Source organism: Cygnus olor, chromosome 13, assembly GCF_009769625.2.
Source record: "Cygnus olor isolate bCygOlo1 chromosome 13, bCygOlo1.pri.v2, whole genome shotgun sequence".
In the NCBI taxonomy this organism is placed as follows: domain Eukaryota; kingdom Metazoa; phylum Chordata; class Aves; order Anseriformes; family Anatidae; genus Cygnus; species Cygnus olor.
This window is the reverse complement of record NC_049181.1, coordinates 17,775,298-17,802,195: the sequence shown is the minus strand read 5'-3', so window position 1 is coordinate 17,802,195 and position 26,898 is coordinate 17,775,298. Positions and strand designations below refer to the sequence as shown.

General features: G+C 44.7%; 1 protein-coding gene across 3 annotated transcripts in view; it reads right to left on the bottom strand.

The window, feature by feature from the left end:
• TRPC5 (transient receptor potential cation channel subfamily C member 5) overlaps window positions 1-26,898 on the bottom strand; it is a 98,382-nt gene that overhangs the window by 58,379 nt on the left and 13,105 nt on the right. The window contains exons 1-2 of one of the 3 annotated variants that reach the window (XM_040572302.1): window positions 16,864-17,041; window positions 11,595-11,993 (exon numbers count right to left, since the gene is read on the bottom strand). In XM_040572302.1, coding sequence (XP_040428236.1) covers window positions 11,595-11,972 — 378 coding nt within the window. In that variant the 5' untranslated portion in view covers window positions 11,973-11,993; window positions 16,864-17,041. Of the gene's footprint in view, window positions 1-6,218; window positions 6,645-11,594; window positions 11,994-16,863; window positions 17,042-26,898 lie in introns of those variants that run through there. The other 2 variants (XM_040572301.1, XM_040572303.1) reach the window with 2 other exon arrangements.

Sequence of the window (26,898 nt, the reverse complement as noted above, 5' to 3'; positions counted from 1 at the left end):
GAAGTAAATACCCAGGTTTAAACACTGAAAGGCTTCCAAGCAAGCTACAATGTTTATACGGCATCTGCCATCCATCTCTGCAAATAAATGAAGACAACTAGATGAAAAGGCTGTTCTGCAGGAGAGAAATTGCTGGTCAGGTTCAAAATCTTATCTTTGAAGGAGCCTGGCTCTGTCTGCTATTTGGGGATGGTTTTCCGTTTTGCTTAATACTTTGTGCCCCTCTGTATTGACAGTCCTCCTGATAATGGTCTGGTAAGGCTACCAGACAGTCACCCGTCACGTTCAGGGCTCCTTGGCGTTCCTAGTGCTCACAGCTGCCACCTCCCCAGAGAAAACCTTGGTGCTCCAAGGTTTGAAGTGAACAGAGTGTATTCAGAAAGCAAAGCCTAAGCATGAAACCCCTTCCTCCCAGCTTGTTTTGTTCCTCTAACAGTAAGCTTCTCGGGCCAGAGGCTGTTTAAATACACATCTTGTTCTGAGATACATTGAAAATGTTCATTAGGAACACCATCAGCTTTGCTTGAAAATAGCTAATAACACTTTCACTTGTTCCAGATGGAATCGCCACATTTTCAGGCCATCTCCATTCCCTAAACTAGCACTTCACCTGGACTAGCATAATAAACTGCATGTATAACCATGACAAACTGTAAATATACTGTCATTATTTTCAGCTAGTATAACCTTTTGATTGAGCTATATATTGAAGATTTTCTAATTGCCAAACAATGTTCTATTAAAAACAGACTCAGGCAATTTCATGGAAGACTTTAAATAAAATGCTAGCAGAAAATGGAAGCTTGGTTAATTTACTGAGCAAGGATTTCCTATTTCTAGGTTGTTTTTCTACATGCAGCTCTATGGGGGAAGTGCGTGTGCCATCCAAAAGCATTGTAACAGGCACGGCCAATTTTTATCATAAAAAAAGATTTTGTACCCTGTCAATTCAGCGTGAGGCTCCGTGGTCAGCAGGAGCTTTAGCAGGGGCTGATTTTGTTTAGGATCACAGTCTTGTGGTGCTTGGAGATGCAGCTCCGCAAAGAGAGGAGAGACAGAGTCAGGGTAGCCAGACTGTGGATCAGCTGTGTTACTAGCAACAGGGTCTTGAAAAAAATGCATGGTGTGGCCGGTGTGGCCATCTGAATCCTGCTCCTTGCCTAAACCCATCAACAACTGATTTCACTGGTAGGACCCCACAGGCATTTCTTTCATTGTACGGGACTCTGGGGAAAATGTTACATGCTCCTACAAATGTAAGCTTTCATTTTAGGTGATGCAGCGGTGCTGATTTCAATAACTGAATGTCTTAATCAGGCATGCCTTGGGAGACATCTTGTATTTCTGAGAGTGACGACAGCATCTATATTAAAAAGGAGGTTATTTTTTAACTAAAGAGCAATTCATTGAATGAAATGTCATTTAGTTAATGAAGAATAATGAACGTCACCAACTGATAACAAAGTAATGTACTTTAAGGGCTTTTGTATTGGTTGTGAACAAGTTCTTAATGCCGGCATAAAGCGTGCTCGGTTGTAGACATAATTTTGGACAAGCTCTGTTGTTACTGGACTCTTCTGGTAATTTCAAAAAAAAGTACATCCACTTGAAGAAAAGGCTCCTCCTGGAGCAGGTTCTAAAGCCTGCTCAGTGACTGGTATGTCTGGAAAGCCAAGTCAAGTCTCTGCCCCTCAGACTGACAGAGCAAAATCGAGAATTTACATAGGTACCTTTTGGGCACCTTGTAGCAAGCCAAACACTGATCCAAGGTTACTCGATGATGCATATTAACATTGAAATATGTATCATTGAATAAAAAATCACTAGATATAATGCATGATTATTGAAATAATGCAAAAAATAAATTAATTTGATTCTTATGTAACTGAACTTTCTTCTCTGCAACCAGTAAACAAAGTACATTAATCCAGACATATTTGCTCTGGATACTTCAAGTTGTAATTTGGCTTCTCATCCACGTGCTAGAAAATGGAGGTAGACGCAAGGGTTTGGTTATCAGAGCTAAACCCCAGTGTTTGGCTGTGGCAGAGCTGCACCCGAGCTCGCTGTGTTCAGCCACGTGTTTGGGAAATGCAGCGCAGAGACTGTCAAAAGATGTCCCCGCTTATGGCTGATGCTACGTAATTTCTCTTTTTATTTGCGGATTAAAAAAGAGGAAGGCAGAGAGAAGCCTTCAGAAGGAAAGGATTTTGCAAATATGCATTTAAATGGCCTATGGCAACTCATCCCAGACAGAGCACTCTCTCCTCTGAGCCACTCTCCCCTCCTGATGGGGTGGAGGAAATGAGATAAGGTGGCTGATGACTAAATGAAGAGTGCACAGTGTGGACTTTATTCTCCAGACCACAGGGATGCTGCTGAAGAGTTGGACAGTTTGTGCTTGAACCTCTTGTATTTAAGTGCAGTCTTGAGGTCTGCTTGGCCCCGAATTCCTGTGTCTTGCTCCAGCTAAGAACCGAATCCAGTCTTGGCTCGTGTCTAAAGTGCTTGATCTTGCTTAGAGGAGGACAACCAGTGTTGTGCCACGAGCAATTGCACCCTCTTCTGGCTGTCACTTCCTCATCAGTGTAAGAATGGCTGAGAAGTTGACTGTAGTCCCAATTTACATATTATGTCACATTATCTCTGAGACGACCAACTATCAAATGAGTCTTGGTTTTCTACTATGCTCAGGTAGCCTGGGGCTAGCTGAATAAAGACACTTGCCCACTTAAAACAAAAAGAGACAGAAGTTCTGGAGTATCACAAATCCAGACCTTAATGAAGCTGCTAGAGAAAATATGGCATAACAGAAATCAGAACCTGGCTCACAGACTGCTATGGCTCTATTAAAACCTTCTCAAAATGCAGAAGTTCCCAGCTCCTTGCCAGATCTTTTTCCTGAGATCCTCTGATACGAACTCAGATGTGAGTTTAATATTGCTGATGTGGGTAAATTGAGTTCTCTCCCGAAGTTCAGACAGCCAGACTAGATAGTATGCCTGAAGCTGTTTTTTCTCCATTTGAAAACATAAAACTGTTTATGCATTTTTCACTTTTCTTTGTTACCGTTTAAAGGGTTACTCTGTGACAAGAGCTGCTGTTTGGGGTTAAAAAAAAGAAAAGACAACCCTGATGATTTTTAATTTTGATTTTACATTTGGAAGTTTGTTTTGCTAAAGAGTTACTTAATCCAGTCCTGCTAATTTCTTGACTACATTAAAGGCCTTGCAATGTCCCTGCCCCTTACATTATTTTATTTTATTTTATGGGTAAGTTCTTGCCTGACCTCAAACATGCTGAAATAAAGACAGTCCACGGTGAGCAGGAAATTTGCAGCCTGTGCCTTCAAAGTCATCTTTGCTTTATTATGGCTATTTTTCAAATATTTTCCAGGGTTTACTTTGGGAGGGAAGAGTTGTCCAGCTTTTTAATTTTATCTCATCTCTGTATTTTCTATTCTGACTTAGTGGTAACAAGGACAAGATGTACTAAAAAAGTCCAATAATCATATTGTCTATAACCTTCCATGTCATCATCTTTGTACACAAATGTCCCTATTTCCAATAATTTATTACTGTGTGCAGAGAGAGATGTTTCACTGGGTTTAGGTGAGGTAATATGTTGCTAACAGGGCTTGGAAAGGGAAAGCTTTTTGTCTGGGGAAGGGGGCTATGTTCCTTTTTGATCGTATACCTTAAAAAATAAAAAAAATATCAGCTTTCATCACAAGACAACATCACAAAGCGCAGTGAGTGAGCGCACCTGGTGCCAGCCCAGTGCTGTCTGACATTGCACAAAACACATCTCGATGCTCACAAAGCAGGTGGCTGTGTTTCTTCCCGTTTTGACTATTAGGTTCTGCTTTTTGGCATTGTTTTTCTGCTCACTAAGACTGTATGGATTCTGAAAAGACCCCGGAGTTTGTGCTAGCGAAGAAATGGCAACCCAGAGAGGTGGCATGGTCTCGCACAAGAATTAACTCCGTGGTTGTATCTTTCTCTATTACCACTGGGGCACTGAGTTCCTTTATTTCTAACCCTAAGCAGTTGAAAACACCCAGCGAATATACCCCTCGCTGCAGAGACTGGGTCTAACTCATCATCGATCTGCCTGAAGAGTATTTAAGTGGAGCACGTGAGTCCTCCCTCTTCCACAAACTAAGCACCAGCAAAGCAGGGCTGATCAGGGAGAATGCTCTTGTGCTCAGCTGATGCTTTTTTGGTTTTCCCCACTCCTGGAGCCACCAGAAGGCTCTGCCCATCGCACTCTGATCACTGCCCCATCACGGGAATGAACAAGCTATAAAGGTGCTGTTCTAATCTGCAAATGCACACAGCTATATTCAACAGCCTGATCGGAGCTAGGGGGCTCCTCCTAAATCCCAGAGCTCCATTTCAGGGCAGCCTGTAATGTAAGCTCAATTTCCCCCTACAAACAAGCTTCCCTTTGACCATGTGTCACAACTATTTCAGCAGGCAGACTTGCCAGCATCTTCCCATTTAGACAGCCATGTCAAGTGCCCTTTCTGGGTGTCAGAAGTCACAAACCAGAGGCAAAAATCCTGTTACCTGATGTTGTGGGGCTGATCTAAGGGAGCAGCTAATGCTGTAATCGGGGCTCATGAGTGAACTAGGCCCATTCATGGATGCTGGGTAGGTGAGCAAATATGTTTTATCAAATTTAACACCTTAATGGGCAGATCTATAGAGAGACCAAAAGCTTACTTGTGTAGGAACACGAACAGGACTTTTTTCCTACAACTAGTTTGCTACAGGCTGTCCATGCAGCTGAGACCCTTATCACTGCTGGCCCCAAACGCGCCCTGTTGGGTGTGCAGAATGCTTCCTGCTGCTCACAGGAGCTCAGACCTCCAGTAGCCACTCCATCATGCTGCATTTCAGCTTTCCTGAGCCGTGCTGTTAGCAGCTGACGCAGGCAAGCGCTCAGATCACTCCCACATATGAATGAAGAAAATTCCCTGGGAAGCATCTCCTCTAACAGCATGTCCCTGTCTTTCCTACCTGTCCACATGCTAGCTCACAAGCGTGACATGTTTGTGCATGCTGCGATGTGGTTCTTACCCTGACCCACCAGCCCTCCTAGGAAGTAACAACAGCCTTGCTGTTGGCCCTGGAGAAGGAGCCAGTGACGTATTTGCCACCGTCAGGGGCTGGAAGCCGGCACTGCAGCCTGCGAGCCTCAGCCCCGCTGCTGCTCATTAGCTCCGTGATAAGTTGCCGAGTTCCTGGTTTTGCCTCGCACCTTCTCGTGGATTTAAGATCACCTGGGGAGGAAGGCGGTGGGGAGGGAGGAAAGTCTCCCAGTTAGATGTAATCATTAACTGAAGTGATCTTTGATTTTGCTGTTTAATTAGATGGCATTCATTCTGAAGGCAGCCGCCAATGTCAAAGGCACGTTAACTATAGCTGTGAATTATTACTGCATCAATAAAAATAATGAAAAGCCTAGATGCTGGCAGAGCCATTAGGCTTTGGAGCAGTAACAGCTAGTTTGCTGTTTTCAGACACAATCTTTCTTCCTTATTGTGCCTTTCAAATATTTTCATACTGAGAACCCGTGGCTGTTTTTTCTCTACTGCTTCAGCTCTGGCTCCGAGTGCACCCAGCCAGGTCCAGCCTCCCCTTTTCATTTTGGACCTCTTGTATCAACATGGAAACAGCTGGTTTGAGTCACACCAAAGGGCACGGTATCTGTACTGAGTCATACCAACCAGCCTGCTAGCCCCTCTGCTGCTGAGTTCTTGCAGTGGAGCACTGTAAGACCAGGTCAGACCTACAGACTTCTGTGACACGGGTGCCCAGGTTTCAGCAACCCAACGTCTCAGGCCTCTGTGATTAGCTGAACTGCTTTTTAAACTGATGTAAGAACACAAATACTGCTTGCAAACTATGGCTAGCGCTGCAGAAGGGCACTCTGGGCTTTGATCCCGTTGCAGTCCTTCATGCCTCTGTAATATCTCATAGCTGTTAGCATCCACCTAGTCCATGATGTCCCAGAAGCAGTGTGAGCACCCAAAATATGTTACCGCTGCAGAAGGAAGGCATCTTTATCTGTATCTGTATCTGAACGCTCTCCCTGCATCCATCCTCAGCTCATGGGTTGGGGGTTGGTGCTACAAGGCTCAGCAATTTTAGCTGGGAAGTCCACAAGTCTCTCCTTTGCCTTTAACCTTACTAAATATCAAGGAAACAAACCTTTTACTGAAGGAGATGGGGTAACATTTCTCGCAGCTACAAAACCCAGGTCCTGTGGTCCAACCCCAGGCACCTCTGCAAGTGACACAGATCCATAGTAACTGCTCAGCCAGGACATGAGGAATACCAGCAATTTCTAGAACTCTTGATTGTCTGTAGAATCCAACTTTTATGCCATGAGATACCTGAGAACCGACCTGCTCCTGTCAGTGACTGCATCGGTCTGACAATGCTAGCAATGAGTCTGTCCATCCAGAAAGTATCAAGGGCTGTTGGAAATAAGAACGCAGCTTTGCACTGGACTGTGCATAGAGGAAGAAGAACCCTAAGTGAGTAGGAAAAATCAGTTAAATCACGCTGTATCAAGAAAGTTACTGGATTTGGGCAAGGATAAAATGGTTTAATGCACCATATAATTTCTGGTTCACAAACAATTGTTTCTTGGCTGCTGATCTATGATATTTACACTGATGACAACGGATTTTTCACTCATCAGTTCATTTAAAAGAGGATTTTTGAGGTCAAATGTTAAGTTTGCAAATACTATCAAGTGTAGCAACCTTCCACCAGCAGGTATCTGAGGATTAGCAGCTAAGACTTAAAAGCTTGCCTTTTTTTCTCCATAGTTTCCTCTCCGCAACCACATTCTTCCAGGGCTTTATTTTTTGTTCAGATTCTTCCTTTGGAAGACATATGGATAGGTATCTGTTGAGATCTCATTGACTCATAAGGCCTTTAGACCGTCGAAACAAATTGAATCACGGTCATAAATACTGAGATCCCTTTTCTTTTTATTCTCATTATTGAGGAATTGCATTTGTAGTCCCATCTGTGAACCAGATTAATTCGGAGCCATCTGCCATGAACAAATTGCTAATTTTGGCAGATACCAGAGAGATGCTAGTATCATCCTTATGTAAACATTTGATGTCAGCTCTGATTGTTGTGAAGAAAACAGCTACCCGTAAAGGTGCTCACGGCTATACCATGAACGTGTAGTAATTCAGCTGGCTGCTTGCAGCTTCTTAAAGAATGCAAGTGGCTCGGCAGCCAGCACAGCCTGCGCCTGTTGCACTGCCAACATCCACCGTAACAAGGCAAAAAACAATGCGAGATGTGTGCAAGCTGCGAGCTGTGATGCATGCTTAACAGAGAGCTGGAGCTGCCTGGCAGAACTCACACGAGAGGCTATTAAAAAATACCTCGATGTTCCTAAGACCTCATCTGAAGTCACAGGGAAGATTTGTACTGATTTCGGCAGGATTCAAAATTTATGGAAATACAACCACTACTAACGATAAATTGAAAATGATTTGGATATGTGGGAAAATGTGGATTTTCAGACTTGTATTTCCTCTTGTTTGTCAGTGCAGGTTAGCTGCAGACTCCAGCCTGGCTGAAAACGTAACCCACTGTATCGATGTCTGTATGGCAAAAACGTTTCTAAAATGACTTCTGGGGGAAAACAAATACAGCAACAACAAAAAAACAACCAAACAAACACACACCCGAAACCACCTAAATCTCAAGATCAAACAGGTGTGGAGGCAGAAGACTTTACTGGGAAGGAGAAATTGTTCAATAGGATTCAAAAGCATTCTCTTGCTCCTATGGTAGTGCTGAACTCAAACTTGAAAGTCGCTTCGAGTTCCTGTTAACTCCAATGACACACATCAGCATGTCTGCATGGTCTTCCCAAGGTAGCAGAAGAAAGATGCTTGCACTCTGATGGCTCTCTCACTGAACCCCAAATCTCCAGAGGTGCCAGCATCTTTCACAACAGCAATAACTTGCTTACGTTAGCCGCAGAGCTACCGTAGTAGCAATAGTTCTGGCTGTAGCTGGTGAAGTCTCCCCAACTTTATTGAGAGACTCTCAGCACAGTCCGAAGTTGTCAGGACCAGGCAGAACGGGTTCAAGGAGAAATGTTAAGTTCTTAAAATAGCCCACGAACCTCGCTTGGAGGTAAACCTAAAAAGAAATAGGTCTATTTGAACGCATCACCGTTCAGCACACTCATTTATCGTGCGCTTTGTAGTGGCCTTTAGAGAGGGTTGGTTTGTGCTCCTGGCTCCCGTACGCTCCGCATGCACACAGAGTCACCTCTTCCCCCCCGAGACACCCCATCCACATGGCCACAGTGCGGGAGATTTGTGTTGTTACAGTTACTGGCTATGACTTACCCCTGCCACTGGCACGGTATTCTCAGTAAATGGCACTTAAACAGGAGCCTAGCAAAGGTTTGCAGAATAATGACTGCCCGTGGTCACTTAATAACAGGACACGAGCAGCTCTGCCGCCTGCTCTTTTCAGCCATTTCCACCTGGCCCTTCCATCCTGAATGAGACCCTGGATCTCTTACATGAGGCACACAACAAACGTCACTCCTTATATTTGATTTTTATTTTGTTTTCTGCTCCCTGGAAAGGTCAGCACACGGGGAAGAGCTCTGCTCTCAAGGAACGGGTAGGCAGTGCCCAGGACACATCACCCTTCACAGGCTCTGTGGCTGGGGAGCAAAACCGCTTTGCAGGGCATGTCTGAATGGGAACGTGGTGTCTTCCACCCCTTGCCCTTCCTCATTTGGGTGCCTCTGTTGCTATCTAGATACAGTCGCTGTAACCCCACAAAAGGCTGGCATCATGCAGCCTGTGATGTTTTTGGTTGGGGCAGCGGTACAGGGATAAGGGGGTACGAATGAGCAAAATCCATGCCTGTAAAACGGCTTGTGGTGAGTGTGATGCTGCTGAGCGATGCTTTTGAGATGCAGAGAACAATTACCAGAACTGACACAAACAGGAACAGCTCTTCATGCCTGGCAAGGCTTTGATACAGCATCCAGCAACCTCCTCTTGGGGGCAGAGGGCCAGAAATGGGAACTAGCAGGATTTCACAGACCCCAGACTCTGTTGGGTGAAGGTGGTGCGCGAAGCATTTAAGACAGCAATCACAAGATGCTTTTCCTCCACTTCTGCCTCGAGTGCAGCAAAGACAAACAGACAGCCCCGAAGTGGAAACAGGCTGCTACGCCTGAGTCAAGGAGCTGCCTTCCCACACATCTGTTCGGGGAAACTGGACCTTGTGTACAATTCAGGAACAGATTAAGCTAAACCTGACATACAAAAGCGATGTAAGCTTACAAATTTCTCGTCAAGACAGAAACCATTCCATGAGGTGTGAGCTTGGGTAACTACACAACCAAAACAGCAGATTTTCGGTAGGTTTTTTGAACATATATTTAATTAATTAGGACAAAGCAAGTGCTTTTTGTGAATTAATTAAGTATTGGATTCCCAAAGGACCTTCTGAGAAAGGGTCCAGTGAAGATAATTACTGAACGTACGTCAATACCACTCTCGAATCAGACTCAGGAACTCGTGTTCAAAAAGCCCTCCTATATTAGCTTTGTGATTTGACAAGCTAACCTGTGTGTCTCGACTTTGCTTAACTAAGCAGGTCTTTCCATTTACCGTAATATCACTGTACATGAAATAAATGTTAATTACCGTCACCGCATGAGCAATCAGTGAAACCACAGAAGGGGAAGGCCAGTCCTGCAGCCCTCTACTGGCAAACACTTCCTGCAGTTCACAGAAGAGCCTGAACCACAAACCAGGGGAGTTATCCCCGATTTCTGCATAGGATCTTGCATCAAGCCAGCACTAGATTAGAACATACCAATGAAATCTGGTCTTGTAACAACCTTGTAAATAAAGCTGAAACTGGCACTTTTCTCCCCCACACATTCCCCTTCAAGTTGTAAACTTTGCAGCAGATACAAGCCTAGCTACAGAATGATGGCTGCACACCAGCAGAGAGAAAGAAAAATGAAACAGGCCTAGTATGAAATGTATCACTGCCTAGAGATGTTGGAGTTGAGTTTCAGCTGTAATAAATCCTTCTTATTTCATGGACCTCTGTCCAGTTAAGCCATCAGGGCTTTGAATTTGAGTGGCCAAGTTTCGGTAATCAAGAGATCTTACGGAAGTACACATCAACCCCATCACTTGCTTTTCAAGATATTTTAGAAGAAATATGTCATTAATCTGCAATAATTATTAGCAGTTCCTCGCGCTACTTAAGAAAACTTTTAGTAATGTGATCTATCCTTTCCTTCTATTCTACTTTCAGTTATGTTGGGCATAGGATGGTCCAACTTTCTTGGAAAAAAATGGCTCATTCTCTACTTATGGCTCTTATTTTGCTACTTACGTTTTGACACATTAAAACTACGAATAACATCCCAACTTTCCGGTCTGATAGCAGAGATTTTCCATCTCTCTAGCACTTAAACCACACGTTAGAACCGCATTGCTGTGGTATGCAGAGTGTTGCTGTTTCTGAGCACTAAGCTGAGCATTCTTGATCGTTGACCCGGAGTGTTTCCTTATTGTTTGCTTTGACTACATAAAATTACTATTTAAAAACTATGTACTAAGGCCCTACCTATCGAAAAAGCTTTCTTTTCTGGTTGACTGATATTAACCTTTTTCTTCTTTCACACACAAAGGGCTGTCCAAGCAGATTTCAAAAGAAAACCTGAGAAATAAGGATCATCAGGTTTGCAAGTTCCTTTCTAAGCACTGATCTTGTGAAAATTGGCAGTGGTCAGTAATGCATACAAACTGTCCCAGTTACCAGCACTAACGCTTGTAGATGAAAAAAAAAAAAAGCTAGGGACAGTGTGATATGTGACACTTGAAATGACAGGATTCAGATTTGGTGGTTTTCCACGAAGATCCTTATGTAACTGATAGCTTTGCAGCTAAGGATCCTTCCTGCAGGTCATAGCTGTTCATCGCTCAGATATATAGCACCTCAGTTCGTGCTGTAATGTTGTGTACTGCCTCAGCGTTTCTGAACTAGGGCTCTCCAGAGATGGAGACCAAGATGCCTCTACAATGGCTAAGTACTGAAAGCTAGCAGACTGCTTCCTTGCTTACAGTAATTTATAAGCTTGGGTGTTTTCAAGATTTACTTATGAAAAGCAATTCCACTTATTAATATCAGTGCAACAGCATGGCAATAGTTCATATTTATATATTATAATATAACTTCAGACAGCCCCAAATTCCTTTACAAAGCGTGTGTCTGTAAATCAACCTATAAATCAGTATGTCCACAAACCCTGTAAGACTGAAAAGAACACCAAGTGAAATTGAGAATGCTGAGTTAAGTCAGGCTGAGCGTGTCTGCTCAGACTGGAAAGTTATCATCCAAGCAGAGCTGCCCGCGTCCACTGTGGGCATTTAGAGCAACGGCTCTGCATTAAAGACTCTGGTTTATGACTCTTGAACAGCCCCTTCTCTGTGGAGCACCACTTTCCTAACACAGGATTTTATTAAGGTAACAGCTGAACGGGAACACTTGACTAACCTGCTTTTCTCCACTTGGCTTCCTGTAATTCAGCAGCAGCTCCACAGCTCCCACCACCTCTTTCCGTATCGCGTACAGCAGAGCGTCTCCCACGTACACGCTGTGGCTCAGAAGTAACTCCATGATCTCCAGATTTTCGTTCTCTATGGCTATTAAAAGGGCACTGCGACCGAGAGGATCCATACAGTTAATGTTGATGTTGTAGTAGATCTCCGCCTCTTGTAAGGCATGTTTCACACTGGCATAGTCCCCCTTCTCCACGGCGCTGAGGTAGGCCTTCTCTTCCACCGAGAGCTCTGCCTCTGCTCGCACGATCTGCAGTGGGATCCGATCTCTGTACGGTGAATAGTTTACCTTTTTGTAGTATAGCTGGGCCATTGTTCATAGTGACCAGGCAACCTGTCGGGGAAAAATAAGCAGATGTAAGTGATAAAATGGACAACCAACCCCTATCTGTTCCTCCTGGGGACAAATTTCCAAAGATCCACTGCAGTAAAAGCTTCCGATTCCTTTTCTAAATCTTTCATTCTCTGTACAACCTCAACACTCCCTGACCAACCCCACATTAAACGACTACCTAAAAAAATTAAGGTTCCACTACTGCTCAAAAGATGTATACATGACAGGCATTTGGTATACTTTTAAATCCAATTTAAACACTGGTTTCTTTTGTCTGGAAAGAAGCGTGATCGGGTTGTTTCTGGATAATCTATCATGTACAATGAGGTGGATTTCTCACCTTTCTTTTTTTCCCCTGCTTAATGTCTTTTTTCTTCCCTCCTTTTTCATCACTGAGCCAGGTCCTCAGCACCTGAACTGCCAGTGATCGGAGGATTTACACCCTCCTATTTACAGTTAAAAATCTCTTGATTCCTCTCCATTTCCATCTCTTAAAATAGGTTTTTATTTTTCTCTAATGTTTACTCTTTGACTAGGTCACAGTTTTATTTTTAAAGCTTCCAAGTTTTTAACATAATTTCTCACTCTCCTTGTTTATAAATAGGACCCAGACAGGCTGATGAAGAAAGCCACCACCCCTGCTCTCCAGAGGCAGTGATGTTGTTTATGATCTAGGAAAATGAGAAGTAAAGCCTGCCCTGGAACAAGTGTAGCAAACTGAAGGAATTACTGCTCCTTCACACGGCTCAAAGAGCCTAGCAGGTGACTGAACTCAGGAAATACGGGCTGGAAAGGTTTTCACGCCAAAGGAAAAAGGGAGCTATGGTTATCTACCTCTGCTTGGCATCAATAAACCACACCAAATCAGGACCAGGGGATGCCAGCAGCAATAACTAATTGGATGGCTTTTTCCATCTCCTTGCCCAAAACTCAATGGCTTATGCAGAAAATTAGCCGGAGTTTTGTTCCATTTCAGTCCGCTACCCAGGGGAATGAGGAGTTTTGATAAAGAGGTAATGAGAGGCAGGATCTCATGGTTCAGGTGCTGAACCAGGAATGAGATGCTCCGGGTTCTGCTTCCAGCACCCCCCTGCACCGTGCCATAAGGCAGCCGTGCTCAGCACAGCCCATCTGCATTTTGCCTTCAGCTCTAGCGTAGCGGGCCCAGTGCGGCGGGAGTGGGTGGATCTGAGCTCCAGCCCAGCTGACACTGCAAAATAGTGGGTGGGTGTAGCACACAGCAAAGTTACATCTGCGAATTTCCTGGGGTGCCAGAGATCTGTAACAACGGGTTTGGCATACCAAAAATGTGCGCTCTCGGTGTCCTGGTTTCCTGCAAGCAGGAGAAAAGTTTTTGTTTGTTGAGTTTCAAGAATTACAGCTCCATGCTGTAATCTGAAGGCACACACAAAGGCGTCAGAGGCAAAAGGACCTACGATCTGCATACAAACAATCGTAAATGTATTGGACAACTTTTCCTATTTTTTGACTTCCAAACCAGCAGCTTACGGGGGTCTTTGTTTAATGCATCGACTGGGGGATTTGTGTTCTGCGAGAATGTGATTTAATCAGGGAAATCAGTGTTCTAGGAGGATTCCCAGCACAGAAAGCCACTTCCCTGCTTGGTCACAGCAATCTTTGGGAAAGTGAGGATGAGCCCCAAGAAGGGAAATCTCTTGTGACAACCTGGCTCCCAGGGAACAGGGACAGGTGGGACAGCAGCCACGGCGTGGAGGTCTCCAGCAGGGATCTGTTGGTTCCCAAGGAACCCGAGGGATTCTGACGCCAAGTGCAGCTGCTGCAGTGGAGCTGGGTATTTTTCACTGCTCTTGAGTTTAATTGAATGTTTTGTAGATGGTGAGTAACATTTGCAGTGAGTTATAACAAATGTCACCTTCTGAAACATCGTGCCAGAATTGGATCCCTTTCCTTTCCAACCGCTTTGTAGAAAGGGGAAAAAAAAAAACCTTCAGATATCTTAACTTCTCAGTGAGATCCCATCTCCCAGTATAACCTCAGTCCAACAGAGCATTTCTTTAATACTTCAGGCACATAAGAAGCTGCAATAAAGCCAAACAGGAAAGGCTCTGATGAATGATTTGCCCTGAATTCTTCTCATGCAATCATCTGTATAGCCCAACTAACACAGGCTGTCGACCAGGTTTGGAAATGATATCACACGAGTGTCAAAACTCATATATTTCTGCCTGGATTATATGGACAACTTCAGCAAAATGTTTAGCTGCTGAGCAGCCACACGGGTGAGATCCAGCAAAATTACAGGCTCACCTTCCAAACTTGATGGCTTTCTCTTCCAAAACCAGAGAAAAGAGCATCAGCCAAACACGTGCACATGCTCTGACATGGAACAAACGACTCCAAGGATTGCTGCTCTCTAGCAGCCACTTCCCCATACCATGGGCCTCCTGGAAGCAGCATCACTTGGGGGAAAAACAGCCAACACTAGTACATTCTGCACTGCGTGTTTGTTCCAGAGTGGTACTGTCACCTACTTAACGGTTGAGAAATGACAGAAATGTTGATGAAGTCCAGGTAAGAAAAGGGGGTTGCAATTCTGAGGTGCCTAGAGAAAAGAAACGATGACATACTGGTAAGGTAGCAAAAATAGAAACGTAGTCACATTAAAATTTTGGAATCCACGCAAGAAAGCCTGAAAGCACACATATTCCATGACTTCTCTTTACAGAGAGGCATTTTCTGCTACCTGAGTTAATATTTGGGGCAAGGAAAGGTGTTTTTTTTTTCTAGTTTACGCCTGACTACAGATGCAGCAGACAATATCCAAAGACTGGCTATTGCAGTGGTGCTATGTGCAGCACAAACAGGAGCAGAAAACCAAGAACACCACAAAGCAAGCTATACAAGATAAGCAGATGTCTTATCACTCAGTTTAGACTATCATCTCTCTGCAGTTGGGTCTCTCTTCACCCTGAACTATTAGTCCAAATCTTGAAGCCGTTTCAGTCTGACACCACTTGTATGTTGCCTGGCAGAGAAATGAGAGCTTTAGCCACTTGAAAAGCTGCCATACCTGGCAAAACACCTCGTCTGGTTTGGAGAAGGAAGGTTTCCAGCCGTTTTTGTCTAATAACACAAAATGGGTTTCCTGTCCCTGCAAAAATTGCTCTGCATTGTCAAAGACTCAGGTCAGACGCAGCTATACCCTGTATCAACGGGGACATGTTTCTCTCTTGGAAGAGAGAAATGGCATCAGGGCTGCAGCACTGGAGCTTGAGGGATTGCCTGCCACCTGCTTTTGGACCGCACCCTCAGAATGGTCACGTTATGATCACAAGGGAACTGTTTTACCGCAGTCAAGGGCTGAAAACAGTGGCTTTTGCTGAAAACTAAAAGCAGCTTCACATGTCACCATCTATACAAAACCTTTGGTCAACACTGCGCTGTCCTCCACGTCCCCGCATGCCTCCTGCCCCAGATCACAACTCAACACCAACCGATCAATTTAATTCATCAAATGGATGTGTCCTGCCCAGGTGAACCAGAGATCACATTGGCACCAAGGGGGAAGGCACTGAAAGGAACAAAAATTGCTTTTCCTCTCTGATATTTCTTGTAGGAGAGCACATCATGAAAATTGCATACGGTTTGGAGTGATGCGTGGCAGCACAGGGAAGAGCAGCCTGAGCACTGTGTGAGAAGCAGGGGGAAAGAAAATCTGGGGTGCAGCACCGAACAGTAGCCATTAGTTAGAGAGACGTGCTTAATGAGGACAGACAGGCAAAGGTCTCTCAGCAGCACTGCCTTTTGCCACTGAAAATTTCATGAGGTTTCGGTATGATTTTTTTTTTTTTTTTTTAGGACCTGTCAGGAGCCCTCCTTTCTTCCCCACTTGACACAAAACACACCCACATGCCTCCCGGTCTCGCAGCGATGGGGATGACCTGTATGAAACGGGAGGAGAAGAACTGAAATGGTGGGAGCCAATGCCCCACGAGTTAATGGCAGTGTAGCCATAAAATAGGTCCTTCCTGGCTTTTATTTGCTTTTATCATTTGACTTTTCACGATGCTGATTAAAGAAGTGGAAAAGTGCCACCGCTCCTGATTGCTGAGCCCCCAGCAGCGATTTGTCGGGGCGCTGAATTTAGATGCAGGAGCTCATCGCTCCCAGCTGATACGAGCAAATCAAACAGTGGATCGTGAACGCGGGATCGATAGAAGAGAGCTACCTTTCCCACTTGATGGGGCTCAGTGTGAGCAGCCAGCTCACATCACACATTACAGCAGACAACAAAACACCCCATCTGCCAAGTTGCAAATAGAGCGGTTGGTTGTTCCCTCCCACTGGAGATTCGCTCTGACACATGTTGGCAAACCTGTGTGTGTGGCTTTAAATGTCACTACAGCTTCTGTCTCAGATTTGCAGAAGGGTTTTTGTGCGCTGGAAAGCCTGCCTCTATGTTCTAGCTGCATGAGCCCAATTAAAGAGCTGATCTCTTGCAACACATCTCACCTCGCTGCTTCTCTCCATCCTTCTCTCCGAGGCTATATCTTCTTTTTACTATTTCTAGGAGAGTATTTTCCTCATTTTGTATTTCTCATCTGGACCTTCAGCTCTGGAAATCATGGACCATAGCTGCTAAAATGGCCTGACTCTTCCATCATGCTCAGGGGACTGTGCACTCAGTAATATTGATCTTTTTTAAAAAAGGTTATAAACCTAAGTTATGAAATAGTCCAGAAGGGCCACTTAGGTAAATAATATTACATTTAGTTAATGGACCAATTGAATTTGTGATCGAATCCTTCTTTTAAGTGCTCTAGATCTTATTTACTAACAATGCCTGACTGAACTTATACCTCCCACAGTCTGAGGAAATAAAACTTACTTTATAGCATTCTGCAATTCCTTTTCTTCTGCAAAGATACCCTCTTCTCCCAGAAAATTAGCTTTTTCCATGGAGTTCAGTGGGGACCAGATTGCAGGTCTAAATCTCGCTGCCTCTCATGGCATCTCTGTATCACATCACCACCCCTCCGGTCAGAAGCAAGGAATTTTTCCTGATGCTGCTAAATGCAAAAAGAGCCACTGCTGAACACATAATGCACAACTTCAGAAGATTTTGAAAATTATAAAAATGCAATGACCTTCTGGTGAATACAGTAGCGTAAGTTTCCCTCAGCAAAAGCTCTATGATCTCAGAAAGTTTATATTCAGCTCATAAGTTACATAAGATATATCATTCTCCTGGAATAAGTGCTTTCCAAATCTTGCAGCATTGCAGTACAACATGAAAATGAGAAACTGACAGCTAATAAAATTCAAGATGAGTAATCTAGTTTCACTGCCCAAGCTGAGTGAAAGGGAGAGCACTAATAGAGTAAGTGATAAAAATGCAAGACTGCAGTTGTTCATGATTCACATTGGTGGCTATGTCCTTAGAAGATGAGTAGAAAAATCCTTCGTAGAACATTTTTCGCTCATCATCACTTAAGGCGTAGTTAAGAATAAATTCAGTCACTGAGGTACTGCATGTAACCTTCTAATCTGAGAAGCATTTGTAGAAGACGACAACCTCAAACTTCAGATTATAGACTTACAGAAGCCAAAAGAAAATTCTTTGCCAGTAACTCAAAATGTCGTAATTTGACTCAAGTCCCAGCTGCGATTCTGATCTTCCTGGGGAGGGCGACAATTATTGAAGATATATATGTTTGATTTGGAAAGGCCAACCTCTTGGTATAATTCTCTTCTGCTGCATAATCAATCAATGAGTCACGACCAACCGCATATGGGTATGTGTAGATATATGTATATATATATATATATATATGTATGCATAAAAATATCAGCACAAAACATACCGTGCACGTAGTACGCTTGGAGATACCGTTGGACTCATGAAAGCACCTGCTCTTCTTTAAGCAGTCAGTGGTCTTAACTAAAACTTAAGAATCAAACTCAGTTCTCAATCTTCTGGCAATAGGGTGCTAAATCAGGTCAATCCAGGACTTCTACAAGGCTACCTCCTGCTGGAGGATGGGAATCTTGGCACGGCTGAATTCTCTACCGGATGAAAAGCTCTCCCTGCCGTACACAGCCTTCCTGAGAGCCAGCACAACCCTTCAAGACAAACTAGCCCAGAAAGTAAGGAGCACTGCTAAATCTTCCATGTGCAAAGCACTTGGTTTGACTTTGCCTTCTCAAGCAGAGGAGCACAGCTCTATATATGTATTTCAAAGGAAAATAACAAATCAAGACACTCTACCACACGCGCTTAAACCGTAAGTCCTAAACCCTGTAACAGGGTGGAGAAGGAAGATTTAATTTTTGAGAGAAGGAAGAGTGCCATTACTATACACGTCTGCAGAAGTACATATGGAAAATGTGTAGGAAAAGACTTGCATTTGTTCTGTCTAACTGCTGTGGCTGGAAACAAAACCGACAGGTTTGCCAGCGTGATAGCTCTTTTTCACATCTGAATTCACCTGACCACAGAGAAGAAGTTCATGACAAACCCGCACATTTGGAAAGCCGAAGATTCTAATTCTCCTTGCCTTTCCCTTCAAGGCAATTGCACATATTGCTGTTCTTGCTGGGCTCCTCTGCTGAACCTACTGCTTCAGTACTTCATAATGCTGGGGACAAGAAAATAAAGCTTTTTTCTGGGGTGCTGCAGCAGGCCACGACTGACTCACTGCTAGCGATGATCACATGCAGCAACCCAGAAGAGCTGCTCTTCTCCCTCTGGCCCCAAAGGTTCTCCGTTCTCCACGCTGCCCGCTGAGCTGGATGTTCTCTTCAGCACAACCCTGTTTCAAAGCAGCATCACTCAGAGACTTAAGTTTTGTACCTCGGTGACTTAAAAAAAGCTTGTATTTTCTCAACGGGAAGCTTCTTAAATGTGTATTTCAGTGTATTTTAACTGCATTTTAAACTACATGGAGTAACAGCGATTCAGAACATACACACTCCCTACATTTTGTGGGCAGGCTGCTTAATTCATCCAAATGAGTAACGCCCTGAGTTTTAACAGTGCCTGGGAAAAACACTTCTCTCTGCTTTGCCATGGAGGAAAATGCTTTGCACTTGCCTGGCTGAGCTCAGCGTATTTCTGTTCCTACTCCTCTGTTTGCGCAGGACTCTCAAGGCCTCTCACCTGAGCAGGAGATACTGGTGTCATTTAAGGGTGAAAGTCACCAGAGAAATGCTATTGGGAAGCCCCCAGTTTGTGTTACAGCCTCCAGTAGCTACATTAGTGCCCGCATTCATGCCTGTTTCAGTCTAGTTGCACCCAGTTGTTGCAGCATTTCACATTAGCCTGGACAAGCCCTAGGTATGTTGGCTTGACCAGGATCCATCACAGCATGGGAGCAAGCCACTTTCAGTGGTCTCAGGACAATAATAAACAGGACATCTACTCCTTGCCCAGTTGGTCAGCACATAGCCTAAGTAGCTATGTAGAACAAGGAGCAGCAGTCATCCCCAGGCTCAGGACAAGCAGCATCCTACCCACCTCCAGCTCCGCCAACACGATCTTTGCAGGGTCTTGGTAGCCCAGACTTGGTTACATCTGTCCTGAAAGCAAGACACAGCTTCCAGCACAGTGTAATGGAAAGGATGATGGAACAACCCTTGTGTGAAGCCCAGCTGCAAAGCTCCTATCTGTGAGGCAGAGGAAGTGGGAGAGTGCTGACCCATCCCTGCAGTATTTCAGTGTTTCCTAAACAAAAATCAGTCTGGGCTACTAAAATGACATTCTGGGGATGGAATGGCTGCTGTACGTGCTTTCAGCTACGATTGCAATGAAGTACTTACAATTTGTAGTTCTCCCACTTCTTTCCACACAGCCACGACACAGGTGCGAATACATACACGTGTACTGTGAGGCACTACAAAACAAATGTCCTGGAATATATTCATAGTGTGTATCTTTGCAAATGCAGACAAAATGCAAAGCTTAATTTTGCCTGACGTCACTGCTCTCTCCCCTACTCTTTTGAGATCGGCCATCTTCCACCATCTAAAAACAGAAAAGAGATGTCAAGTGAACTGAGAAATACTGTCAAGCAAGCCGCCCTGTTGTCTTATCTGCTAATGCAGCACTAATGTGGCATGGCATCATTATCATCTCCATGCTCTGTGTCCACCGTTTCTGCGCCTGCTGCTTGTAATCTCTAGCTGCTGCAGCTATTGAGGAAGAGATTTTCCCCCCCCCATTCACACTCTTGCTCAATGAGCACTGTAATCATTTCTTCAATCAACAAGATAATCTCTAAGCATCGTCTCTAGGAGAGCTGATGGCAGCATGGACTGTTAGACCTGCCTCAGCCTAGCTGAAAGTGCAAGTAAACCACCCACTCGCTGAAGGAAAATACAAGATTATGGCACAGTTGTCGGGACAAGGAAAGGGCAGTTGCAGCAAGCTATAAACAACTAACAGTGACAGCTGGGTAGGCTCTGTTTCTCGTCTCAATAATAGGTGGATTTATTAGCAGTTATCAGCTACCATTTCTGAAGAAGCCCTGCTGGAAGCGTTTGCATTGGCACCGATGTAAAAATTCAGCCAGCACCCAGTGCGTACAGCAGCCGTCCCCTGCAGCCCCCTCTGCTGACAGTCTCCTGCCTTACTGGGCAGTGGTACCTGGCTCTGGTTCTGGTTTAGTTTTGTTCCTAATTTTGTTGTTCAATGCAGACCGGAGCTTCTCGGAAGGAAGAGGCTTCCACAGAAGGATCATGCGCTCCTTTCTCACATCAGTGTTGCCCAGTTCCAAGGAAAGGAAAATGGAGAAATGTTGTTCTCAAGAGAATCAAGCATGAGAATTTAAAAGACGCAAATAAATGCTGCACAGATGTAAACCAGCATGGAAGAGGAGTAACACTGCTATACTACTTGTAAGTAAAGAAATGCATAGGACATGGAGATTTGCTTCTATTAATGCCCTAATAAAGTTCCTGAATAACATCTCCAGCATAAAACTTGCCTATTCAACCGCCAGACCATTCTCATAAAGTCAGAGATTTGGGTCAGAGATTTGCAGGAGTAACCACATTATTTCTTAATCTTTGCATACTTACACTGTGCCCTTCGGCTACCAATAATAACAACACCCAGTTCTTACATGGCTTTTCAGGCACAGATCTGAAAGTACTTTCTGACGGATAGAAAGAACTCATCCTTTCATTATATGGATGAGAAATCTGCAGAAAAATGAAATCAAGGGACTTGCATCATCCATGAAAACAAGATACAATTGGCCAGAACTGCCCAGAAATACACAAACACACGCGTACACGTGTAGCTTTAGATGTGCAACAGATCCTTCAGCATCTACCGAGACACAGCACAATGTCAGAGCAATCTGGAGTCTGAATGCCTCCAGGAGAGCTGAGTCACCGATCCCCTTTAGAGGGATGTGAAATGCTCTCCCCGTGCCCTGTTGTTGCCCTCTGCCCACACCTGCTCCTCACCTTACAGGCAGAGGCTCTGCTTAACAGGAATAGTGCAGTCTCCCTTCCTTGGGCACCAGCCTGAGGTGCAGATGACTCCTGACCCATGATCTTGCTGTTGGAAGGCTTCTCGCAGCCTTTTCCAGTCTCTGTCCAGTCACTCAGAAGCCCGATGGCAGGGACTTCTCAATCCCGTGGCTCATGCCCTCCTGGGGACAGTTCTGTCCCCCTGAAAGGCTGCACAAGAGGCGATGATAGAAACTGGAAACGTCTCACCTTGCTGGAGAAATACCCTATTTTAAATATTCCACAGGGCGGCTGTGTCACATGCTGCAAAATCTGTAGGGCATTAGCTTGGAAATCAGCCTCTGGTCTTCCTAAGGGGAACTTCTCATACGGGCGAAGGATGTCTTTTGCTTCCTCCCCAGGTTCTCGTCTGCAGTGTAACTTAAGGCTGCTGCTGCTTCTTTTGTATTTTCTTTCTTTGAGATACTATTCTAAAATTTTCTCCCATTTCTTTTGGATTTCATTTTGCAGTTTGTTTCCCTTTTCAGTTAAGTGTTCATCCAAGATATCTCGGCTTTCAAAAGACATCTGAGGTGAGGCTCGTCAGTTTTTCTTCAGAAGAGATTTATTTTGTATGCTCTCAGTTTTAGGCTCAGCTACAGTATAACTGCAGGGGGTTCATGTTTAAATTGAGCTGTATTCCTCTGGCTGCAGGAGTGGGGCTATGCAAAGGAAATGCACAAATCCATAAATAAGGCTTGGCACGATTTCACTGCTCTACTTAATGCCGACATTTGCAAGCTCAGTTTTCCCAAACCTCTTGCTTCCAAATCCCTGCACCTGCTAATTTGTTAATTCTGTTTTCAGTGAGTTTAGGCTTGTGTATTCTTAATTATGCAAATGAAGAATAAAGTATTTAAAATATTAATGTTTTGCAAACTTAAAAAAGAAAACAGTGAACAAATACCTTGCCCCTGGGTCTGTCTTCACTGTTGGATTTACAGACTGGTCCAGGGTGTTACTTTTTTTTCTCCCAGGCTCTCGAGAGGATGTCCTGTCCTCTTTCTTCTTCCCCCTCCCTCCTGCATCCCATCTGACATGGCTTCACTTCCCCCTTTTCTGTCTGATCTCTGCTGAGAGGAAGATCTTGGAGGTTAATGAAAATCATCCCTGAAGTGGTAATTACCACAACTGCCTCTACCAGTTTTCTTTTCCTCTCTCGATATTGATCTCCTCTCCCCTCCAAGGCTCTGTAAAGGCTCCTTGCTTCCACTCTCTTCCAGCTAGTGCTTGTAACTGGCGTCCGGAACCTGCTGGGAGTTACCGGGGTACCACAGTCCTCTGTCCCCTTCCCATCCTTTGGGCACCTACCTCTCAGATCACTCTGCCAGGTCATACTGGCAAAGAGAGTTCTACTTCTGGAGAATAAACACTGCATGGGCCCTACGAGGCAGTAGCTGCGGTCTCTCCTCCCCATGCACCTACGATTTCGATGCACTGCTCCTCTACTTTCTCTGAACACTGCTTTGCAGAACCGTTTTATGTTTTCCTGGCTTCCACATAAAATGTAGGTCAGAGTCATGGTAGACATACATCAAAATTGTGATTTACTGTACATGAAAGGAACAGCGAGCACTGAACCTGCAAAGAAGAAAGGTGACTAACTGCTTAATTCACCCAAGCGACATCTGGTTGCAGAATACCTTTGTGGCTTCTTGGTTTATCTTCCTATATGTGCATTCCTGATGCACCTTTTACTGTGCTTTTCATGTGCCTGCCTTTCCTGGATGTCTACACAGAGCTGCTAAATCACAGACATACAACACGTAGGCTATCGTTCTCACCATCTCCCTGACAAGATAGTATTGTTTCTTACAGTACAGATGGCTTTCAAGATACTGATCTCTGCCAATGGAGCAGCAATGCACTTTCTGTAAACTGACTCTGAAAGGAAGTGTTTTGGCATTAAGATGGAGATTGAGGATAAACCAGAGCATGCAGTCAGGGCCAAGCAGGCCTCGAGAAGGCCACGTAAACAGTATCACTCCTACCAGCGTATCAAGGAGTTATTTCACCCTAAGAGAGCAGGTTTCCCCAGGGTTGTGTGATCTTCCTGACTGTTCGCAGTCTACACGACTAGACTACGCTAGATTACAGTCATGCCATGCTTGTCACTTCCTTGGGAGTCTAGCCACATTTTCTGGGGTTTATTTTCAGCCCTGAGCTTTGGGAGTTCACTAATTACAAGAGAATGTCGTCTTTAAAAAAAAAAAAAAAAAAAAGTTTCTAGCTTCTAGGGTGTGAAGTAAAGAGTGTGAGTCACTGAGTGAACTTCATTGATGCAGAAACCAGACAGAAAGTGTCCCAAATTCCAGGTTTAAAAATCTCATTACCATTAGATCTGAGGTGTGGGGCAGAGAGGGGAGACCTGGGGCTTTGGAGCCCACAGGCTGCTTGATTTGGGCAAGCCAGACCTCCTCTGCAGGCCATGGCACCACCTTTTCTGTAAGCCCTTTCCTAGCTGGAAGCAAACAGCACGGCCTGTGCAGCAAGGGACGTCTTTGTGCTCTGCTGTGGCACCAGGCAGGCCAGGGCAGCGGTGGCGTTCTGCACGCTGGCTCACACCCCCACACTTTAGGGATTGCCTGCTCTGCTATTTATAAACCTAACAGGGTGTTATCAGTCAACAGAGCGCAGAAGCAATTACTGGGTGCTCTCCACGAAAACGGCTTTGTAAGTCCATCAAATCGTGCCGGCTAGATCCCATATACCCTTGTTCACATGTAGCCTGAGAGGATCCCTTTGACTGGAGCAGATAAAACAACCCCAATTTAACACCACTTCTGGCAGAGGAGATAGGCATTTCCATACATGCCCACTTAGAGCCAAGGCCTGCTGAAGCTTCTCTACCTCAAGACACCTCTCTTAGTGCCACTTGGAGCTGAAAATCAGCTGGAAAAGTGTGTTACACCCTAGACAACTTTATTTAAGCACAGCCATAACTTCAGCTACAGACAGAAATGCAAACAGTACCTATATTAGCAGCCAGCACTGTTTTCAAATTTTTTTCCCTTTTTCTTTACAGCCCTCAGCGTAAGGGCCCTCATCCTGCAAATCCTCGCTTACTCGCAGTTCTGGCTGGGGCTCCCTGCAAAACAGAAATTATCATCACCCCCATTTTCTAAGCAAAGAAAGGCCAGGAGATGCTACCGACTTTCAACAGCAAGCCTGGGGCCAGCGAAGAACCTCAGTTCAGGCTCACCTTAACCACTGACTGACAGCTGAAATGCATGAGGAAGACTGCAGAGCAGAGGAAGGCTCCAGGGTAGCACAGCTGTTTTCCCTGCTGATGTTTTCACTAGAACAACGCACTGGAGCAGCAGATATACGGTGACGATGCTCTGCTAGTCCCTTCTGACAGGCATTGTTCTCTCGAGTCCTCACTTTCTTTTGGCTTCCACTTGCTTTTTTCCTTTCTTGATTTCTTATCTGAAAGCTTCCATCTATGATGCTTGTGAAGGCACCCAGAAAATGCGGGTGTCTCATGCTTAGACAGCTACATGAGTTAGCAGAGCGCCTGGGAGAGGAACAAAGGGCTCAGAGAGGCCCCACTGAATTCAGCGAGGAGTTAATTCTGGGGCACAGCCATCAAGGTATCAACGCTGATTGTAATTTCTCTCCTTATACAAGAGACAGGACGGAAAGGCCCAGCTTTTCATTATTTGCCCTTTCTATTTCTGTGCTAGGGTGGTGTTTGAAGACACCCTCACGTATTTTGCCCCACCGAGATGAGGCTGCAAGACCGAGCCTTGGGCATACGTGAACCATACAGAAAAGGCACCAGGCCCAAGGTGCTCACTGAAACAGAGAAAACCCACACCCAGAGAATGCAAATAACACTGCAAACTGCTGGAGATGCACACGCTGCAGCTGTCAGGTGTCACTCAGATGCCATTTCATGTAACGTGTTAGTTTTATGAACAGAGACTGGTGAGGCACTTCCACCTTCTGCTTGCTCAGCCTGACCCCAGTTCAGGACACCGAACTACCTCCTGCTGTGAAACCAGCGTTCAAAATGTAATCCTCACCTCGGAGAGCTATTTCCAGAGGAGCCGCTCTTCTGACACTCACTGGAGAGTGAGCATCAGGCTGAGATCCCCACTGCCTCGCTACCTGCGCCCTGGCGTTCTGCAAACCTTCAAAGCTGTCAGGAGGGCTGGGGACGACCTCTGGGATCTGCAGCATCAGCACAACCACGCCAGCCGAGTTTCTCACTGATCATCAGGTCTAAGGCAAAACAAGCAGAATTAACGTGTGGGAAATGAGATTAGTCCCTGGCTCTGCTCCGACTTTTACTTCTCCTGTCAGTTATGCGAAGGGTCTGGCAGTTTCCACCACAACCAGGTCTGTCACAAAGCCTACTCCATCGAGTGCGGCAACAAAAGGGACAGGTAAAATCCTTGAGGTGACAGCTTCTCAGGGCTGAAACAAAATCAGGATTCTAGCAGGGAGTTTTAGCTGCAGAATTTGATCTATCAGACAGCCACATCCCGGTGACATGGGAAGCTGGGGATTTTTCCACTGCCTTGCTGGCACCTTTGGGCAAATAATTTTTCAGATCTGCGCTTCTGCCTGCTTCTCTCATTTGGTTTTAGAGCAAACGGCGTCACTGGGGGCTACAAACAAGGACACTACGAGGCCCTGGTCTCGCTTGCTGTAACAAGAATGCATTCTGTTTCTAAAATTCATTTTTTCCCCTTCCTCCCACCTTCAGTAACTTTCTCACTGCACTGCTCTCATTTTCAAGATACTGTCAGCACTGTTCTTTCCAGACACACAAAGCAGATAAAGCGTCTGATTAAAAAACAGATCCAAAAGGCTAAACCCAGCTTGTCTAACAAACAACCGGCAAAGATATTAAATGAAGACCTGGGGATTTTTTCACTTGCATTTTCAATGGGCGTGGGCATAATGACCACATACAGGTCTCTAATTTCAAGCTTTATGGTTAGTAACAATCCTATTTTGCACTTTTTTTTTTGTTCATCTACTGGCTGTTAGCATTCTTGAACACCATCCGTTAAATTTTATCACCCACAATCAAATTTTTGTAACAGTAGAGCAAAAATGACCGAAAAAAGGAGTATCTATGCAAGACATGATAGGTTACATGCATCATTCTGGGAAAATTCAGACTTTCCTCAAATTCTGAATTGTTCCTAGATGGACTGCCTGATTGGTATTTTGCTTGATGACAATGACAAAAATCTCAATCTTAATCTACTCTTTAGAATGACTGTGCATCCCTCTTGGCTTCCTTACACACAGAACTTAATACAGCTTCACCAAAAGTATTCAGGTCCACAATTCTCTCGATACCTTTTTCATTATTCAGGTCCACTTTTGTAACTATAATAAAGGGACAATTTTGTGTTTAGGAGCTAGTTTCAGCCAGCGCAAGCATGCA